Source organism: Arachis stenosperma, chromosome 3, assembly GCF_014773155.1.
Source record: "Arachis stenosperma cultivar V10309 chromosome 3, arast.V10309.gnm1.PFL2, whole genome shotgun sequence".
In the NCBI taxonomy this organism is placed as follows: domain Eukaryota; kingdom Viridiplantae; phylum Streptophyta; class Magnoliopsida; order Fabales; family Fabaceae; genus Arachis; species Arachis stenosperma.
Window position 1 is genome coordinate 527,634 of NC_080379.1, and position 18,692 is coordinate 546,325.

Sequence of the window (18,692 nt, forward strand, 5' to 3'; positions counted from 1 at the left end):
AAATAGAAAATTTCATTTAAACAAAATTATTTTTAAAATTAAATTGTATATTCCTAAATCCTAAACAACAAATTATTTTGTAATATAACGTAGAGATCAATTTAAATTATGTATTTATCGGGATAAAATTTCAAAATTTATATAATTAATTTCAGTATTATTATTATTATATTTTTATGTTTTATATAATTAATTTTGGTGTTTTTTTATCATCATCATTATTTTTTGTATTCTATTTTTTTATTCTTTTTTTCTATAAGTAAATAAGTAAATAAGAACCACAAAATATAAGCAGTTTAAATAATTTATTGCAAATTCGACATGTGAAAAGAGATAAAATGATGTCATAAAATTTATAATCTTTTGTACAGATTTAGATCCTCTAAATTTTTATTTTTATTTTAGATAATAAAGTGTAATTTCTCATTATTTATTTTATAAGTAAAATAAATAAAAAAAACATTTTAATGTGTGAGAAATTATAAATTATTTTCAAAAATAAAAATTTAAAATTTAAATTCAAATTCTTTTTTTGACATTTACATCAAATATAGACCAAATTAAATGATACAAACATCAAACAAAACACAACTACTAAACCAGCACAGGTTATAAGTAGAAATTATTAGTCAATTTATGGTAAATGATTTTGTATATCAAAGTTTTATAATGTGACCGTCAATATCTACTTTGTCATTTTCAAATATATAGTGAAACTTTTATTGAACAATGTTAGATATAGTCAATATAATTTGATGCATCATTCCCTATATGTAATAATTTCATAGCATTCCCTTTCAAAATAATAATAATAATAATAATTTCATGGCATTTAAACAATGATGCGACTTCATCGTGATTTATTTATTTTAAGGGAAGGTACGAGTAGCTAATAGAATATTTATATAATATGTATAATAAAGGTTTATTGAATATTAGATATATAATTATTAATGTTATTTTTTTTCATCAGTTGAAGTTTTTGGAATGAGTAGTATCATGATATAGTATTAGAATGCTAGATTCAAAAGGTCAAGAATTTGTTTCTTGGTAAAACCTAAAATCAGTTTAATTTTTCAGAAAGATGTTTATTATCCTTAGTATTCGAATGGTTATTCTAGATAGTATAAAAAATGTTTATTTTATAACTCAATAGACTATTATACACATTATACAAATAATCTATTAAAAATCATGATATAGTTCACAAAAATAAAAGTAACAATGCTATCGGCGTGGTGAATTAAATATAGTTTGAATGAAAATATCTAACTCGTTTTGGCGTTAGGATGCTACTATCTTTTGACTAATTTTGGATTATTGATATTGCTATTTTATTATTTTATTATTGGTTTAGTTAAAGATATCTACAAACATTGGTTAAGAATATTAAAATAAAAGATCAATAATGTTTAATAATAAAAAATGATTTGTAATATTGTTAAGAAACGTCCTTAACAACACATTTTTATTATTACTATCTAAAAATAGTAAAATTAAAATATTTGCACCTCAATATCTCCAGAGATTATCTACAACGAAAGAGATTAATAAAAATTCGTAAAATTTTCTGAGGATAGATATCCATCTCCACAAATAAATAGATACGAGAGAAGATTGAGTATTCGTTCTACAAAAATTTATAAAAAAAATTGTACTCAAATATCTTTATACATATAAGTTGTATAAGTAATTATAATTTATTTTATTTTAATTTATATAGTAAAATTTTTATGTATATACTATTATATTAATTTTGTATTTAAAATTTAAATTATATTTAATTTAATATATTTAGTTAAATTATATATAACTTTTTTATAACAAAAAAAAGTAAAACTTAATATTTATAAATATCCATCGATATCTATTTTTTCCAAAAAAAAAAAAATAGAATTTATGGCAAAAATGAGAGAAAAACAAAAGGTATTTTACTAAATAAAAATGAGAGACGAAAAATAAAATTAAGAAGAGAATAAAATAGAGTTCAGTCACCGTCATATAGTCATATTATCATGGGAACACGTGAAAATTAAGGAGAAAGAGATAGACACGGTTAGTGGCGTAGCCATAAGCCATGAGCTGTACAAGTTTCATGCTCACGTGCTTCATACACTATCTCACATATTCACATAAATTTCCAAATTTAAAAGAATAAATCTCCTTTTATTTCATTCACGCGCCCAACCTTCACCACGCTCTTTATCCTGTCTTGTAACAGGGCAACCACGATTAGAGAGAAAAAAAAAAAATCTAAGAACTTTTACAAAATTCCAATAGTGTTTGGACATAACTTTTTTTTAGTTTACCCAAATGGTATCTCTCAACCTGATAAGTTAAAGACTAATTCGTCACGGATCTGAGCTCTATTTAAAAATTTGTCGCTGGCAAATGGATTGCTGCATATACAAGGCGGGGTTCAAACTCCCGACACTTACTTAAGCGGACGAGTGAGTTAAGCACTCAACCAACCAAGTTAGTTGTTTGGACATAAATTTTTAGAAGTAACATTTCTAGATATAAAAAAATTCTTCTGGGTATAAACCTACATATTTTTTGGTCGTGAACCTACATTCTTAAATGTTAATTCAATTAATAATGATAAAGGTGTTTTTGTTTTCGGTCAGTCATAACACACAAATCACAATGATAAAAGTTTTATTTTTTTGTTTGGTCGATTGGATAATTTCCAATTTTAGGTTATACATTCACACACAACATATCTACACACACATGATATCTCCTTTTTTTTAGTCAAATTTGCACTAAATAAGATTTGAATTTGAGACCTCTTAATAAGAGGGAAAAACTTGTGTCACTTGAGCTAAAGCTCATTGGCACAATGATAAAAGTTTAAGCAGCTTGGTTTTTGTTTAGTTTAGCAGCTTGTTATATGTACCAAAATGTTAACATCCTCTAGTTTATTGTTTAGCCCATCTCAATGTGCTATGTGTAAGTTACAAACGAAATTAATCTTCAACGTGTTGACAAAAATGTAACCTTAATGGGCCACTTGATAAGCCGTATTACTTAAGGGTTCTTAGAAATGGTAGGTTTATTACAAAAAGGATTTTGCTATCCTCTACTTTAACGATATTGATTAAACATATCATAAAAAAAATAATATTATTTATTTCAAAAATAATTTTTTTTATGTTTTCAATACATTAAATATATCAAAAGTGTTAAAATATTTTTTCTATAATATGTTTAACCAATATCCTTAAAGTACAAAATAACAAAATTCTTACAAAAATTATTATAAATTTAAATTAATAATATAAAATATTTATATAACTATTTAATTAAATTTATGTATTTAAATATTTTATAAGTAATAAAATTTAAAATTTAATTATTTTATTATAATAACATATGATTGAATATTTGTGTAAACTATTCTTGTCGCATGAAAAGTAAATTCAATTATTATGGCAAATGTTTATAGAATTTAATTTTGATATACTGTTAGGATAAAATAGTTTTATATATATATTTAATTGTGTAATATCATATTAATAAAAATAACTACATTTTATATTGATCGTTTGAATAGTCATAAAAAAGACCGATATAATTATATAACTGTGTTACATTATTAGTGTATCAAAATTAAACTCATGTTAATATGTTTCGAAAAAAAAAAGCAAAGGGTACAATATTTTTTAAATTTTAAAATTTAAATCTTAAACCCAAAATTTTGAATTTTAGACTCTAAATTCTATATGCTAAATTTTAATGAAAAATATTATTTGTACACCAAAATTAATCACAAAAATTAGTCACCAATATATTTATGTATAAATATATGTGTATTTTAATTTATTTTTAATATATATTTTATACTGATAACTGATTTTAGTATATACATAATATAATCAATATTTTAAATTTTAAACTCTAAATCCTAAATCTCAAACTCTAAATCTAGATTATTGATATAAAATTAAAATTTATTTAAGGATGAACCAATTATTGTTCCCAGAAATTTTATTATTCTATCTCAAATAGTATTCCCTCCTATAAAAGTAAAGATGCATCATCACACATTTTAACCAACATCGAACTTAATATTGACAATAACCAATAAACTCCTTATTGGAATATCTTGATTACCCTAAAACATATTTAAATATTTGGCTTTATTGTTTTCTTTTATTTATATGTTTGTTCAAATGCTCCCTAACTTAGTCACCAAAAAAAAAAAATGCTCCCTAACTTGTTGTGTTGAGTTTTCTCGTTAAATTTTTTTTTTCAATAAGAGCTAGTATTTAAGTATAGTTTTCAAGGTAGTACTAAAAAAATGATTTCTTTTATGGAAAGCTTGCATTAGAACGTTTGTTAATAAAACTCTTAAATATAATATCGAGTTTCATTTAAGAGAGTTGATGGAAATTATTCCAAATATTTGATTTTAAAATGGTAGGGAAGAATCAAATCTCAAAAGAAATAAAGAACAAGCACAAATAAAATCCATCAAACAAAGAGGAACAAACACAAATGATAGAGTATGGATGCTTCTATATTAGCCTCTTCCTTATTCATGAACATTCCAGATTAGGATTTAGATTTTTTAAATTTTGAATTTCACTTTTATTATTATTTATTTTATAAGTGAGATTAAAAAAAATATAAAAAAATATTCAATAATAAAAAAATTTATTTTATTTTTTAAAATAAAAATTTAAAATTTAAAAAATCTAAATTTTTCATATTAAGTTTCATATATAATTCAACTTGGCTTGACTCCTGAAAGTTGAACTACATGTATATCTTATGAAAACCTCAAATTATTTTATCGATATACTATGGCACCATCATTATCATTTTTCTACGAAATTCACATTTTTTATTTTTCCAAAGCAGCATCGAATTCAGAATAAAGATAAGAATATAGTACATATACTATAGGAAATTTCTATACTGTCATATCACACTCTTTTTTCAGAGGCTTTAGGACTCGGTGGTGGTGGAAAGTTTCCAAAAGGGTGGTGCCATTGCCACATAAGAAGCATAGAAACGTCTCGCTCTGGCTTTTGACACGTAGATCATCCACGCTTGCATGCAAAATTCAAGACATACAAGTGTACGTCTAAAACACCAATAAGGACTTAGCAGAATTACATGTCAAGAGTAATTAGTGTATGTCATATACGTAATCATTTTTATTAGCAGAACATTAATATACAACTTGACTCATGCCAAGAGTCTATGAAGTGGAGGCACATTGATGAGTGTTTTTGGGTGGTTGGTTATGTTTACACAATTTGGTGGCTTCTATGTTTTGTGGCTTGCACTAGGTGGTTTTCATGGACAAGAGTCACCAGCAGCAGTGAGGGAGTGACCGAGTTGTTGTATGCATAAGTTGGGATTCGAACTTTTGACACTTATTTAAAGGGACGAGTGAGTTCACCATTCGAACTAACTCAAGTTGGTTGATTGAGGTATACACTTATAAATAGAGCTTATCCATAAAATTTTCCGCATCATTTTGTCTCCAATTAAACATACCCTTACAGTTATTAGTTATAGTGTTTTTGGCAATTTGACATTCCTAATTTTAATTCTAGTTGAGAAGTAGTGACTTGTGAGTTGTCCATTGTTGGTGTCATAATAGTACTGTGAATCGATTCAATTCCATATACTATAATCTTTTTTTGTTCTGTGGAATTCAGGCCTCTGTGCTATTTAGAACATCTTTCTCTGCATAATGAAACTGGAATGGATCCACCAGGCATTAGAGTGAGGGCAGTACCTGGGCTTGTTGCTGCAGATAACTTTGTTCCTGCTTATTCCTTTTGGTCTCTGTTAATTCAAAATTTGGCAAAATTTGGATATGAAGGGAAGAACTTGTACATGACTTCCTATGACTGGAGACTTTCTTTCCAAAATACTGAGGTTCAATTATTATTTCAGGAGTATTTTCTATTTGAAACTGACAAAATTTTTCTCATTGGAGAAGTATACTAGTCCATCATTTTTTGGCAAGACATTTGATCAAATTAAGGTTGTACATTTATATCTTGTTTTATAAGGCATTTGATCACTGAGACTTTGTTTACATGTTTTAGAACAATAATGTTTTCGGGCATCAACAGGAAATTGCATGTGATGATGTATGGACTGAACATGATGAGATGAGCAGAGAAAGCACCCAAAAAGTTGCTACAGAAAAGGTTTACACAGCAAGAACTGTTATTGATCTGCTTAATTTTGCAGCTCCAAAAACGATGAAGCGTGCTAAGGCTCACTTCTATCATGGAATTGCAGAGAACTTAGATGATCCAAAATATGCTCATTACAGATACTGGTCCAATCCACTTGAAACCAAGTAAGTATAGGAAGTTATGAGATATTCATAATTTTTATACTACCAAGTACCAAGTTATTATGGGAAATGTTGCATTGGTTGAAGATGTTTTGAGAGTTGCTGCTGGAGCCACTGGTGAAGATATTGGTGATGATAGGATATTCTCAGATATCATGAGATGTCTGAGAGGATAAATCTCAGATTATAAATAATTTTTATCAGTTTTATGCTTTGATTTTCTTGCATGAAATGTTATCAAACTCGGTAGTTATCTTGTAAATAATCTGTAGATATGTGTAGAAGGTGTTTTGCAAATGTTAATGCGAAACAACCATGCTTATACATAAAAATAAGTCAAGATAAACTATTAAGATAAACTATCAGTATAAAATACATATTAGAATTTAAATATATATTAAAAATAAATTAAATTATATATATATATATATATTTATATATAAATATATTAATCACTGATTTTAGTAGTTGATTTTAGTGTATAAATAAATTTTGAAGCTCATAATAGAGGATGAACGAGCAATGTCACTAAAAATAATATAGATTTGTTGGTGGAATTTGATGCAATCTTCTGTAGATATCTGCCACGAAGAAATTAAAAAGGTGGTTGCATGTTCATGGTTGTTTACTTGTTTTCAAAGAGGTCATCACCTCTTAATTATACTATATACTATTCCATTAAAATAGTTAACTGCAGTACATATATACAAATTCCGGTTACACTGTTTATATGGATAACTATAAATATATCTACTCAACATAGTTAAAACTTAAAGTTGAACAATTACATACCCTTTTTATTTGCACTTGCAATTATTAAATCAAGGAAGGAAAAAGGGTGAATTATGATGGATAAAAAATGTTAGGGTGAAAAGTTTTCTCTAGCAACATTATGTAACACCTCAATTATGAATGTATGACAAATGCCCATGCGAATCACTTTGTGCTTCAAATTATGTGGCTGAAATGCTTGTGGGGCCCTTTGGGAAAACAGGTGTCACAGGATCAGAAATCGTTTCGACCACAACAACATACTTTATTAGGAAAAGATAGATATAATGATTACCAATAAAAACAAGTTTGAAAATAGTTCCCGCAAACATTATTAAACCAAACCTATATTATGTTTTCATATTAGAACATTGCTAATATCTGATTAGCAAAGGATAATAATAGTATACAAGTGTAATAATCCGTGCATAGCATGTGATAAAATTAAAATCATAATTTTAAGTTATTTTATTAAAATTAATTTAAATTATATAATTTGATTAATAAAAAAATACATATTATACATTTAAAATAATTTTTTAATCTAATATTAAATGTATAAACTCTAATATAATTATTAATCATTTTTATTAATTTATATTTTTAATAAGTTAGATATATATACTCAATATTAAATTAAATAATTTAATAATATTTAAATTCTTTAATAAATATTTATACATTGTTTTATTGTGAAGTAAAAATATAAAAAAATTAGCTTAAAATGAATAATAATAAATTAGTAGAGAATTCGAATACACAATTTTTTTTAATAAACCGTAAAGAATTTAAAATCAATAAAAAATAATTTAACACTTTTTTTTGATAATTGTAAAATATATACCTGAAATAATATTATAATAATTTTAATATTCTCAAGATGTAAATGTGAAATAAGAATGTATTACTAATTAACACCTAAAATTTTTTAATTTTTTTAATTGATAATAATAAATTTTAATAAATTTGACTAAGAAATTTAGAAATAACCTTTTTATTATAAGCTCTCAAAATTTTTTCTATTATTCTATATATCACGTTCAAAAAGAATGCTTTGATTCTTAGATCTAGATTTACAAATCGCAAAAAAAAAATACTATATATAACTTTTAATAGTACAAAAATAATTATGAAAATTAATTATTGATATCAATATCAATTTACCACTATCAACATTAATATCATATTTATGACAATTAGGATTACAAATTTATGTTTATTTTTTTATTTTTAATGATTGATATCTTAATATATCCTTTTAAAAATATGTTTTGCTTTTTTAAAGTATAACGTGTGTTGTTTAGACATTTTCTGTTATTATTATTATTATTATTATTATTATTATTTGATATCAATATCAATTTGTCACCATTAATGTATGTATCAATTTGTCACTTGTTCTGCTTGATTAAAAAAAATATATATTAAAAGTTTTAAAAGTAACATATCTAAAAAAATAGTTGTAATATATAAATTGAAGTAACAATTTAAATTTTTCTAAAACTAATTTAATCAAATACCAATATTAAAACTAAATTATTTAAATAATATTGAATCTATTCTAGTCCTTAGACATGTATAGATTAGAGTCATTCGTAACGATAATCAACTGAAATAATATAGTAAGTTTGAACATTTAGAATTTGTGCAAATTCAGACCATCCCCTTATTAAATAAGCTTCATTATTCGCTATCTATGCAATGTGGCAAGGTATAGAATTGCCACACCAAAAAACTAAATTGACATTTATTTCCCTCAATGACATTACATTAATGTAAAAGAAGACCGGTACTTTCTGAAAAAAAAAATCATAAATATGTTATAAAATAATTTTAATTATGAAAAATTTAAAATAAGAAAATTTGAACATATTACCCATCATTAAAATTATATCTCTGAGTTTGATCCACAAAAAAATACTATATGCCTTTATTAGAACAAAAATAATTATATAAATTAGTTATTATTAAATTAAATTTTTATTATTTACGTTATATTTGTTTTGTTAAAATTATAAGATTCAATTATATCATAATTACAATCATAGATTTTTATCATTATTAGAATAATCTATGCCATTATCATATCATATACATTTTTATTATGATTAGAATCATACATTTTTATCATATATATTTTTGTCATGATTAGAATCATAGACAATATTTGACAATTATGTTAGTATTTAATTATTGAGATCTATTATTATTATTATTATTATTATTATTATTGTTGTTGTTGTTGTTGTTGTTGTTGTTGTTGTTGTTGTTGTTAATTGATATCAATATAAATAAGTCACCATTAATGTAACAACTTGCCATTAATAAAATTATTGCATAATGAATAAGAATTAGAATTATATCAATATAATTAAAATAATTAAAAATATTTTTGATTGATAATTAGTTTAATAATGCATTAAATATTAATTTTATATAATTATAATAAAAATATTTTTCTCAATTAGTATAATTATGCATTATTCATTAAATGCTAATTGTAATCTAATTATAATAAAGATATTTTTCTAAAATAAATTTAGAAGAAAGAATAGTACCTTTATTTTAGAGAAAAAATGAATTCATGAAAAATTGACACCCCACTTTCATTAGTTGATAGTGTATTAACTATTAATTTTATATAATTATAATAAAGATATTTTTCTAAATTAATATAATCATGCATTATTTATTAAATGCTAATTGTGATAAAATTGTAATATAATTATAATAAAGATATTTTTCTAAAATAAATTTAGAAGAGAGAATAGTGCTTTTATTTTAGAGAAAAAATGAGTTCATGAGAAATTGACACCTCATTTTGTTATTAGTTGGAAGAAATTCAGTTTTAGTATATTAAATAAATAATGCATTAAATATTAATTTTATATAATTATAATAAAAATAATTTTCTAAATTAGTATAATTATGCATTATTCATTAAATGCTAATTATAATCTAATTATAATAAAGATATTTTTCTAAAATAAATTTAGAAGAAAGAATAGTGTATTTATTTTGGAAAAAAATGAATTCATGAGAAATTGACACCTCACTTTTATTAGTTGATAATGTATTAAATATTAATTTTATATAATTATAATAAAGATATTTTTCTAAATTAGTATAATCATATATTATTCATTAAATACTAATTGTAATATAATTATAATAAAGATATTTTTTTAAAATAAATTTAGAAGAGAGAATATTACTTTTATTTTAGAGAAAAAATGAGTTCATGAGAAATTGATACCTCACATTTTCATTAGTTGGAAGAAATTTAGTGTTAGTATATTAAGTAGATAAATAATGCATTGAATATTGATTTTATATAATTATAACAAAGATATTTTTCTAAATTAGTATAATTATGCATTATTCATTAAATGCTAATTGTAATCTAATTATAATAAAGATATTTTTCTAAATTTAAAAGAAAGAACAATGCATTTATTTTGAAAAAAGAATGAATTTATGAAAAATTAATACTTCACTTTTATTAGTTGATAATGTATTAAATATTAATTTTATATAATTATAATAAAGATATTTTTCTAAATTAGTATAATTATATATTATTCATTAAATATTAATTATAATATAATTATAATAAAGATATTTTTTTAAAATAAATTTAAAAAAAGAGCATAATATTTTTATTTAAAAAAAATGAGTTTATAAAAAATTGATACTTTATTTTTTTATTAATTGAAAAAAATTCAGATTTAGTATATTAATAAATAGATGGATAGATACAACAAAAATAGCAATATAAATAACATATTAATAGTCCCACCATGTGTTAGAATCCTATCAACTAAGAAAAAGCAAAAACAGCTAAGTTCTAAGTGTTCATAAAAAAAGGCTTTTAAAGTCAAACAAGTCAAATATTGTGACAGTGATAACCGACAGAATAAATAAGGCACGCAACACAAAAACACTAAGTGGTCACCAACAACAACCGCATTATACTCTAGTCAATATCTCATGTTTGCCCCCACAGTTTTTTTATAATGTTGGTGTGGCCTAGTCATAGGAGCCTGAGACAGCTCAAGATTCAAGACATCAAGTGTCAATAGTTCAACACAGTTATACTTATTTGAGGTTAGTAACCAACCAACATCCTTTAATGTTGCCGTAATTGTTTGTCCCTAGTTTCTTGTACGATGAATACTTCATTCAGATTCAAGTGATTCCATGCATGTATTTCAATCATTTGATGAGTGACATTGTTTATTAGAATTTGAGTGAATAGTACATATTGTGATTTCTAGTTTAGTCCATTTATTTTTTAATCTCCTTGATTTCTGCTAAGATTGTTAATGCCAACTACTTCTTACATTCAAAGCATACTTCTGAGGTTGATATGATTGTCAGTGGTTAAATTTTCCTTTAATAAGTTGATACATTAATGTTACAATTCTTGGAACTTGCAGACTTCTTAGCAGAGCCATATTCAAATAACAAGAGTAAATTAAAGTCATCACATATTTTCCAATATTACAAACCATCTTGAGAATCTGCTTTGTGTGTGTGTTTGCATGAGGAAGAAGCTCATTGCTTGAAGAGGAATTTCAAATTTGTGACTTATGGGGTATTCAAGGAGTTCTATATTTCGTTCCTTTGTTGTTGTAGTTGTTGTTTTTGTTGCTTTGGTGGTGAATGTGGGGAATGGACAACTAGTTCCTGCATTGTTCATATTTGGGGACTCAGTTGTTGATGTTGGCAACAATAACCACCGATTAACTCTTGTTAAAGCAAACTTCCCTCCTTATGGAAGAGACTTCCAAAATCACTATCCAACGGGAAGGTTCTGCAATGGAAAGCTGGCCACAGATTTCATTGGTGCTTTCTCCTTAACTCTCTCCTTTTCCCCTCATAATCCTTGATTAATCACAGAGTTGTGTTATTTGAACTAAACTTTTTCTTGGATTCTAAATCAACTCACTTTTCTCCTTACATTAATTCATTCAATGCAGTTGAGATTCTTGGATTTACCTCTTATCCACCAGCTTACATGGACTTAAAGCCTAGAGGAAAAAACCTCTTGAATGGAACTAACTTTGCCTCAGCTGCTTCTGGTTACTTAGATGCTACAGCCACACTATATGTAAACAATTTACAAGTTTAAAACTCAACTCTTTCAAATTTTTCAATCCTCCTCCCTAGTTTCTCATTGTAGAAAAATATTTTGTGTACTCATTTTATCTCGCACATCGAGCTGACATATCATTCTTCAAAAGAATGTGTCAGCTTGGTGTGCGAGACAATAGTGAATATAAACAGCATCTTAGCGAGCCTTGATCTTCAATTTTTCTTCCCACCTTTTTTTTGGGGTGTAGAATGCTGTTTCATTGAGCCATCAGCTGGAATATTACAAGGATTGTCAGAACCAATTGGTGGAAACAGCAGGGCAATCAAAGGCTGCATCAATTATATCTGATGCTATATATATTGTTACCGCAGGCAGCAGTGACTTTATTCAAAACTTTTACATAAATCCTTTGCTAAACAAGGTTTATACAGCTGATAAATTCTCGGATCTTCTCTTGCAACGCTACTCCAATTTCATTCAGGCATGTCTTTTCTCAACCTTGACATCTTATTATTAGTAATTAAATCCAAGGGCATGTTTGGTTATTGAATAAATTGAAATAGTATGACCTAAGCTTATTCATCTTAAGGGTATGTGCATTTTATCTAAAAGAATATTAATATTTAGTAATGAACAGAATTTGCATGCACTAGGAGCAAGGAGAATAGGTGTAACAACATTGCCTCCAATGGGTTGTTTGCCAGCATGCATAACTCTGTTTAATCCTCACAGCAACGAATGCGTGTCGAATTTCAACAATGATGCTATCAACTTCAATGCAAAGCTGAATGCAACTTCTCAGAAGTTGAGACAAATGCTTCCTGGACTCAACTTGGTCATCCTTGATATCTATCAGCCTCTCTATGACCTTGTCACTAAGCCCCAAGACTATGGTACCAAAATTTAATCATGTCACATTATTATTCTTTAACAGTACAATCCCTGCAAGTTTTTCTGATTATTATTACACTATGATAGGATTTTCTGAAGCAAGGAGAGGTTGTTGTGGAACGGGGCTGGTAGAGACAGCAATATTGTGCAACAAGAAGTCCATAGGAACATGTGCTAATGCAACTGAGTATGTATTCTGGGATGGTCTTCATCCCACAGAGGCTGCAAACCAAGTTTTGGCCAATGATTTGTTAGCTGCTGGCATTTCTCTCATATCCTAATTAATCACAAACATTCACTATGCTTGTGATTATTGTAATGCTCTATGCACTTGCCTTATATTATACTATGTAAAAGTCAAATTCTAAATTTGGTTTCTTATGTTCTATTGCAAAGTTACCTGTGTGTTCTCTTTTCTGTAAGGGTAATTGAACAACACTAATAATATACTATTATATAATTTATCATATTTTTTATTGTTTATCATGTCAACACATTTTATTTTTCACTTTAACTCTATTTAATATCAATAAAACGAGGTGAGTTAACAGAAACTAAAACTAACATTCATCTAACCACTTTTTAATTTAGATATGATTGGGAGAATGATATAGGACTAAGTTATGGAGTGTATGGTGTCAGGAACAAAAATCAGACTGTCCGATTTTTGGAAATACTAATCGAAGTGTCCGATTAGTAGGCTTAATTTTTTTTATAAAGAAATAAAATGGTCGGATTTGTTCATCCCTTATTTCAAAAAAAGCTGCCCCACATTCATATCTAACATCCACATCCTCCACAACAACGCACAACACACACATGTTTCTCATATCTAAAAAAATGAATCCAAAATAATATAATAAGGGACCAAAATTGAAACAAAACATGCTCATATAAACAAAATATTATTTTATATTGATAATTTAGAATGTGTGTGGTTTGTGTCTTTATTTTTTATTTTTTATTTTCTACTTTTATCTCATACAAAAAAATATTGAAAATAAGAAGGCAAATTAAAAAGTAAAAACAAAGATAGTTTTTTTTTTTTTGGTTTCCCACGGTATCCCCCAGCCCGGCAGGCCAAGGACTAATTCGTCGCGGTACTGAGCTCCATTTAAGGGTTTGCCGCTGGCCAATGGGTTGCTGCATGCACAAAGCGGGATTCGAACCCCCAACACTTGCTTAAGCGGACTAGTGAGCTAACCACTAGACCAACCCAACTTGGTTAAAAACAAAGATAGTTATCTCTTGTGTTTTGGAGCCCAATATATTTTTTCAGCCCGATCGGGTTTTTGGAGCCCAATATATGTTTCAGCCCAATCAAGGATTTTGAAGCCCAATCTGGTTTTTGCTTCACCATTATCGCAAAGCAAATTAGCAAAGGGCGGAGAGAGGGGGAAGAGAGAGAGAGAGAGAGAGAGAGATGGATTACAGCGTAGCAGCGTTGAAGGTGGTGTGCTCGCAGCTGCAGCACGCGCGTGAGGTTCAAAATCACTCTCAAAGCAGTTACACACTCGGTGGCATCCTCTTCCAACGCGTTTGGTTGCAGGTACTTACTAAGTTCACAACTGTTTCCGATCCTCTCTAAACGACGCCGTTTAACTTCAACCGTAAATAACATTCTCGATTCTTCTTCTTAGGGCGTTTTGGTCTCCGACACTCCTCTGGTTCTCGATGACGGCACCGGAGTCATTGAGCTGTCCGTCGGCCGCGATTTCCTCCACCGCCATTGGCAACCTGGTCATCATCCAACTCAACCTCACATTTCCTCCTCAAAATCTGCAACTATTTTCAGATCTAGTTTCACTAATTAATTAATCGTTTTTCTTTGTTTTTATTCATCAATGGCAGGGATGTATGTGATGGTAGTTGGAGGTTATGTTGTCGGTACCGGAGACGCTCCCATGGTAAAGGTAATTTGCATTTCTCACTGTAATTCTGATTGAATCAGGCGATTATAGAACTTGTGATGATGGATAATTAAGGAATTAGGAGCAAAATGTAGTAATGAACTGTAATATAATAACAGGTTCATAAGATTGTTGATCTTTCATCATGGCCTGATCGAGAGGCAATGTGGTATCTTGAAGTGATGGAGGCATATAAACTCTTCTATCAGCCTCTTATTGAAGATTTCATCTAATCCCAAACACATTATGAATCTTGAGCAATGTATATCACTCTAGTCAAAAGACGTGGAATGAAAAATATGTAGTAAAAGCAAGAGAATAGAGTCAGACTGTGCTAAATATTGTTTGCAATATTCTTTAGATGGTTAGTATTTTCGAAAATTATTAGATAATTTGATATTTTTTATTAAATTATTTAATATAATACCAATTATATGATAGGAAAAATTTTAGATATATCGAGAATATTAGTGTTTTAGTTGTTTTAATTTTTAACTGTTGATTTAAATTATAAAAAATATATATAATATATATTAATTGAAATAATATTCCCGGTACATCCGAAATTCTTCCTATATGATAAGTATGAGTTTTACATGAAGACATGCCAACGTGAAAACTGAGAGCTGAGAAGTCATCTATTCTTTTTTGTTTCTTTTCTCTTTATGATAAGTCTCTTAACAAAAAAAGTCTGTCAATTATTTGTGCTTTGTGGTTGAACGCCCAATTTTTTTCGCGCCCAAATCTTTCTATTGCTAAGTTGGGCCATAAGACAGGACGTAGCAAATTGAAGCATCTCAATTTTTGGACTAAAAACACATACGTTTGTTGTCCACAGAGATTTTTTTTATAGAAGATATGTAATCGCCTTTCGCCAAGACGCCAACGGCCAACCAATCATTGGATACTTTTGAAAATATTAACGTTTATTATAGGGTAGGCCCTATGATCTCTGAGTATTAAACTTTGTTATAGACATCATACACAATTAAGAAACCCAAATGTGATAAGAACTTAAATTTATGTTCTTCTGAATTTCTTTTTGTCTTTTAAATTTCCTACTATACAGATTAGACAGAGGCAGCTTTACCTTTATAAAGTGGAAGGGACCAAAGAGGAAACAAACAACGTAAAGTGGCAAGAGTCTTGCAACAATTACTTACCAGAGAATAGACCCACTCCCTAAAGATTTTCTTTTCCTAGTAAAGACTAAAGAGGCCCTAGCATTTTCTTTCTACGACTATAGAATATTGATAATACACAAGCATGGATTACTATTGAACATTACATTCATAATTTCATTGATTAAGACGAACAACTCATTGTACAAGGGAGAGAGGTTTCGTGATTTTTCAATTAATTATTGATGTAAGTGGAGGAGCATCAGACACGTATATCTTGCAAGAAAAGTTTAGAATAAGTTGGTGAAGCAAAAAGCTGATATGGTATACCCTTATGCACAAGCAAATGAAACTATATATAGCCCACTTTACTCTATCAATCACTTCATCCAATGGTACTATTTTCCCAGCACTTTTCGGTCAATTTTAACTGGATAAGGAAAAGAAGGGAAAAAGTTGCATTATCTTTATGATTTTTATATTGATTTTTTATACGGTTCATATAGTTAATAAAACATACTCAATTTCATTTAAAAAAGAAAACCTTAATTTCACATTTTCTCTATTAATAAAATACACAAGGTTTGTGGAAATATGACATACGAATTTGTGATGAATTTATATAAAGTTTTGTTTTCTAAAAAAATTAAGGTAAATTTTATGGTATCTATATATAATTATCTAATTTATTAAAAAAAAGATAAAATTAGTATTTAAATTAAAAAATATAAAATAAATAATTTTTTAATATTTAAAACTTAACATAAAAAATAACTTCGACAAATTCGACACCAAAATTATACACAGCAATAAATTTTCCAAAAATAAATATCTGGCGTGGGCATTGTCCATTTTCCCATTGAGAAAGAACAGAACCGTACTAAGTACTTGTCCTCCACGGTTTCTCTTCTCCGCACGCAGCTTCCTAACTTTCTGACACAGCATCTGCATAATAAATAATAATGGCAATGCCTTTCACCTCACTATTGCAAATCCATGCCCTCTCTCTTCTTCTGTTCACTTCCCATGCACATGCATTTTTATATTACTACTTAAAAATAAAATAAATAAATAGTGGGTCTTATCTTATATCGCATCTAAGATATATGATCAGTGGGATGAGCTCAAAATATGTTTTGTGGTTATCAAAATGTGAATGAAGCATGGAGATTTGTTTTTGGTCTTGTATGTGCTTATTATTATTGTTTAGAATGGTATATAAGATTTTATTGATATAGTCTTAGATTTGCATTCTTTTATCAATTTAGTCTGTCTTATTGTAAATAAGTCTGACCAAATATCAATAAATGATATATGTTAACAAAAGCAATATATTTGTAAGGAGAAATAAGACAAACAAAAAACAAATAATCAATTAAATAGGGATATAGGAACTTTGGCTATTTTCGGCTTTATATAAAATATAATTATCTTCCACATTGCAGCACAAAAGATGAATATGGTGGACAGAGGATGTGGAAGGCATTTTCCTTATAAAAACCGACAACCTAATGTCAATTTTAAAATTTTGGATAGTTGGGATTGGACCTTCATTTATTAAAAGTGATATAAAATTGAACATAGCAAAAGATCAAAATACTTTTCCAATCCCTCACTTTCTTATGACCTTTTAAATTTGTATGTATTTATATGATGAGTGATTAAGTAATTATTTAAAATTCTTAATTATAATTATAGCTTTTTGGTTATATAGCTAGTTTTATCACGCAAAAGATATATACTTTAAGTAGTTCTCATCATATGTTTTGAGAAAATATTTATATTATTGCAACTTCAATTTGAGGGGAAAACACTATATGAAAGAATTTTTTATTTTGTTTATTTATTTTCCTGAAAAAAAATATTTGTGACCTACATATTTTTTCCTACATATTTGTGAGAAAATAAAGTAAAGGTTGAGTTATAGTGTTTTTCCTATACTAATATTCTACTCACCAATAGAAAATAAACAGAACCATTGATAGCAAGATTCTATATAAGATTAATGATACTTTTCACCCAAGTGTGGCACCCATTTTTTAAAAGGAAAATGGATTATCCGTTTGATCCAATAATTTACTAGTTTAAAAGGAAACAAATAAAGAATATTTCTCCTACTTTCGATTTTTTTTTTCTGGTCATGCCCTACTTTTGATGTTGAAAATTCTATGTATGTTTAAGTCTGTATAAAATTGGGGCATTTTTTTTGTTAAATAAAATTTTATAATCGAAATTGATAATTTTAAACTAAAAATTAGCTTATAAGCCAAAATAATATTTTAAGTATTATGATTGTAAGTAAACGTTTTTTATGTATATTTTTTATCTATGAAATTTGTTAAAAGCTTTAAAATTACTCATAATTTTTTTTTTAAATTTCAATTTGCATCAAATATATTTTTAACCGTTAATTTTTAAAAAAATTAAGAACAATTCAGTAACAATTTTACAAAAACAACCTTTGACATAAACAAATCAGTCATAGTTATATATCATACATTATTGTTAGATTAGTCCTAAATTTTTTAAAAATTTATCTATAAAAAATATATTTAATATAGATTAAAATTTTT

General features: G+C 27.0%; 3 protein-coding genes across 5 annotated transcripts; all 3 read left to right on the forward strand.

Moving 5' to 3' along the window:
- Positions 1–5,721: 5,721 nt before the first annotated feature.
- Positions 5,722–6,456, forward strand: LOC130968976 (putative phospholipid:diacylglycerol acyltransferase 2). Its single transcript, XM_057894512.1, has 3 exons — positions 5,722–5,898; positions 6,099–6,176; positions 6,271–6,456. Exons 1-3 carry the CDS (start codon positions 5,722–5,724, stop codon positions 6,277–6,279), a joined length of 264 nt encoding a protein of 87 aa, XP_057750495.1. The 3' UTR covers positions 6,280–6,456.
- Positions 6,457–11,063: 4,607 nt separating this feature from the next.
- LOC130969769 (GDSL esterase/lipase At5g22810-like) lies at positions 11,064–13,521 on the forward strand. 2 transcript variants are annotated; one of them, XM_057895653.1, is made up of 6 exons: positions 11,064–11,206; positions 11,539–11,947; positions 12,082–12,212; positions 12,445–12,678; positions 12,835–13,090; positions 13,176–13,521. In XM_057895653.1, exons 2-6 carry the CDS (start codon positions 11,692–11,694, stop codon positions 13,367–13,369), a joined length of 1,071 nt encoding a protein of 356 aa, XP_057751636.1. In that variant the 5' UTR covers positions 11,064–11,206; positions 11,539–11,691; the 3' UTR covers positions 13,370–13,521. The 2 variants fall into 2 exon arrangements, with proteins under 2 accessions (XP_057751636.1, XP_057751637.1); XM_057895654.1 differs by lacking the exon at positions 11,064–11,206 and adding an exon at positions 11,253–11,263.
- Positions 13,522–14,416: 895 nt separating this feature from the next.
- Positions 14,417–16,291, forward strand: LOC130970470 (uncharacterized). Of its 2 annotated transcripts, none has more exons than XM_057896561.1 (4): positions 14,417–14,637; positions 14,729–14,828; positions 14,940–15,001; positions 16,068–16,291. In XM_057896561.1, the coding sequence occupies exons 1-4, from the start codon at positions 14,512–14,514 to the stop codon at positions 16,182–16,184; spliced, it is 405 nt and encodes a 134-aa protein (XP_057752544.1). In that variant the 5' UTR covers positions 14,417–14,511; the 3' UTR covers positions 16,185–16,291. The 2 variants fall into 2 exon arrangements, with proteins under 2 accessions (XP_057752544.1, XP_057752545.1); XM_057896562.1 differs by lacking the exon at positions 16,068–16,291 and adding an exon at positions 15,118–15,428 and having other exon boundaries at positions 14,463–14,637.
- Positions 16,292–18,692: the final 2,401 nt, after the last annotated feature.

Coding starts and splice junctions, on each gene's coding strand:
- LOC130968976 (XM_057894512.1), top strand. CDS start 5,722: ATGGATCCACCAGGCATTAGAGTGAGGGCAGTACCTGGGCTTGTTGCT. Junction 5,899..6,098: donor TTTCTTTCCAAAATACTGAG/GTTCAATTATTA, acceptor GGGCATCAACAG/GAAATTGCATGTGATGATGT.
- LOC130969769 (XM_057895653.1), top strand. CDS start 11,692: ATGGGGTATTCAAGGAGTTCTATATTTCGTTCCTTTGTTGTTGTAGTT. Junction 12,213..12,444: donor ATGCTACAGCCACACTATAT/GTAAACAATTTA, acceptor TTTGGGGTGTAG/AATGCTGTTTCATTGAGCCA. Junction 12,679..12,834: donor GCTACTCCAATTTCATTCAG/GCATGTCTTTTC, acceptor AGTAATGAACAG/AATTTGCATGCACTAGGAGC.
- LOC130970470 (XM_057896561.1), top strand. CDS start 14,512: ATGGATTACAGCGTAGCAGCGTTGAAGGTGGTGTGCTCGCAGCTGCAG. Junction 14,829..14,939: donor CCACCGCCATTGGCAACCTG/GTCATCATCCAA, acceptor CATCAATGGCAG/GGATGTATGTGATGGTAGTT. Junction 15,002..16,067: donor GAGACGCTCCCATGGTAAAG/GTAATTTGCATT, acceptor CCTACTATACAG/ATTAGACAGAGGCAGCTTTA.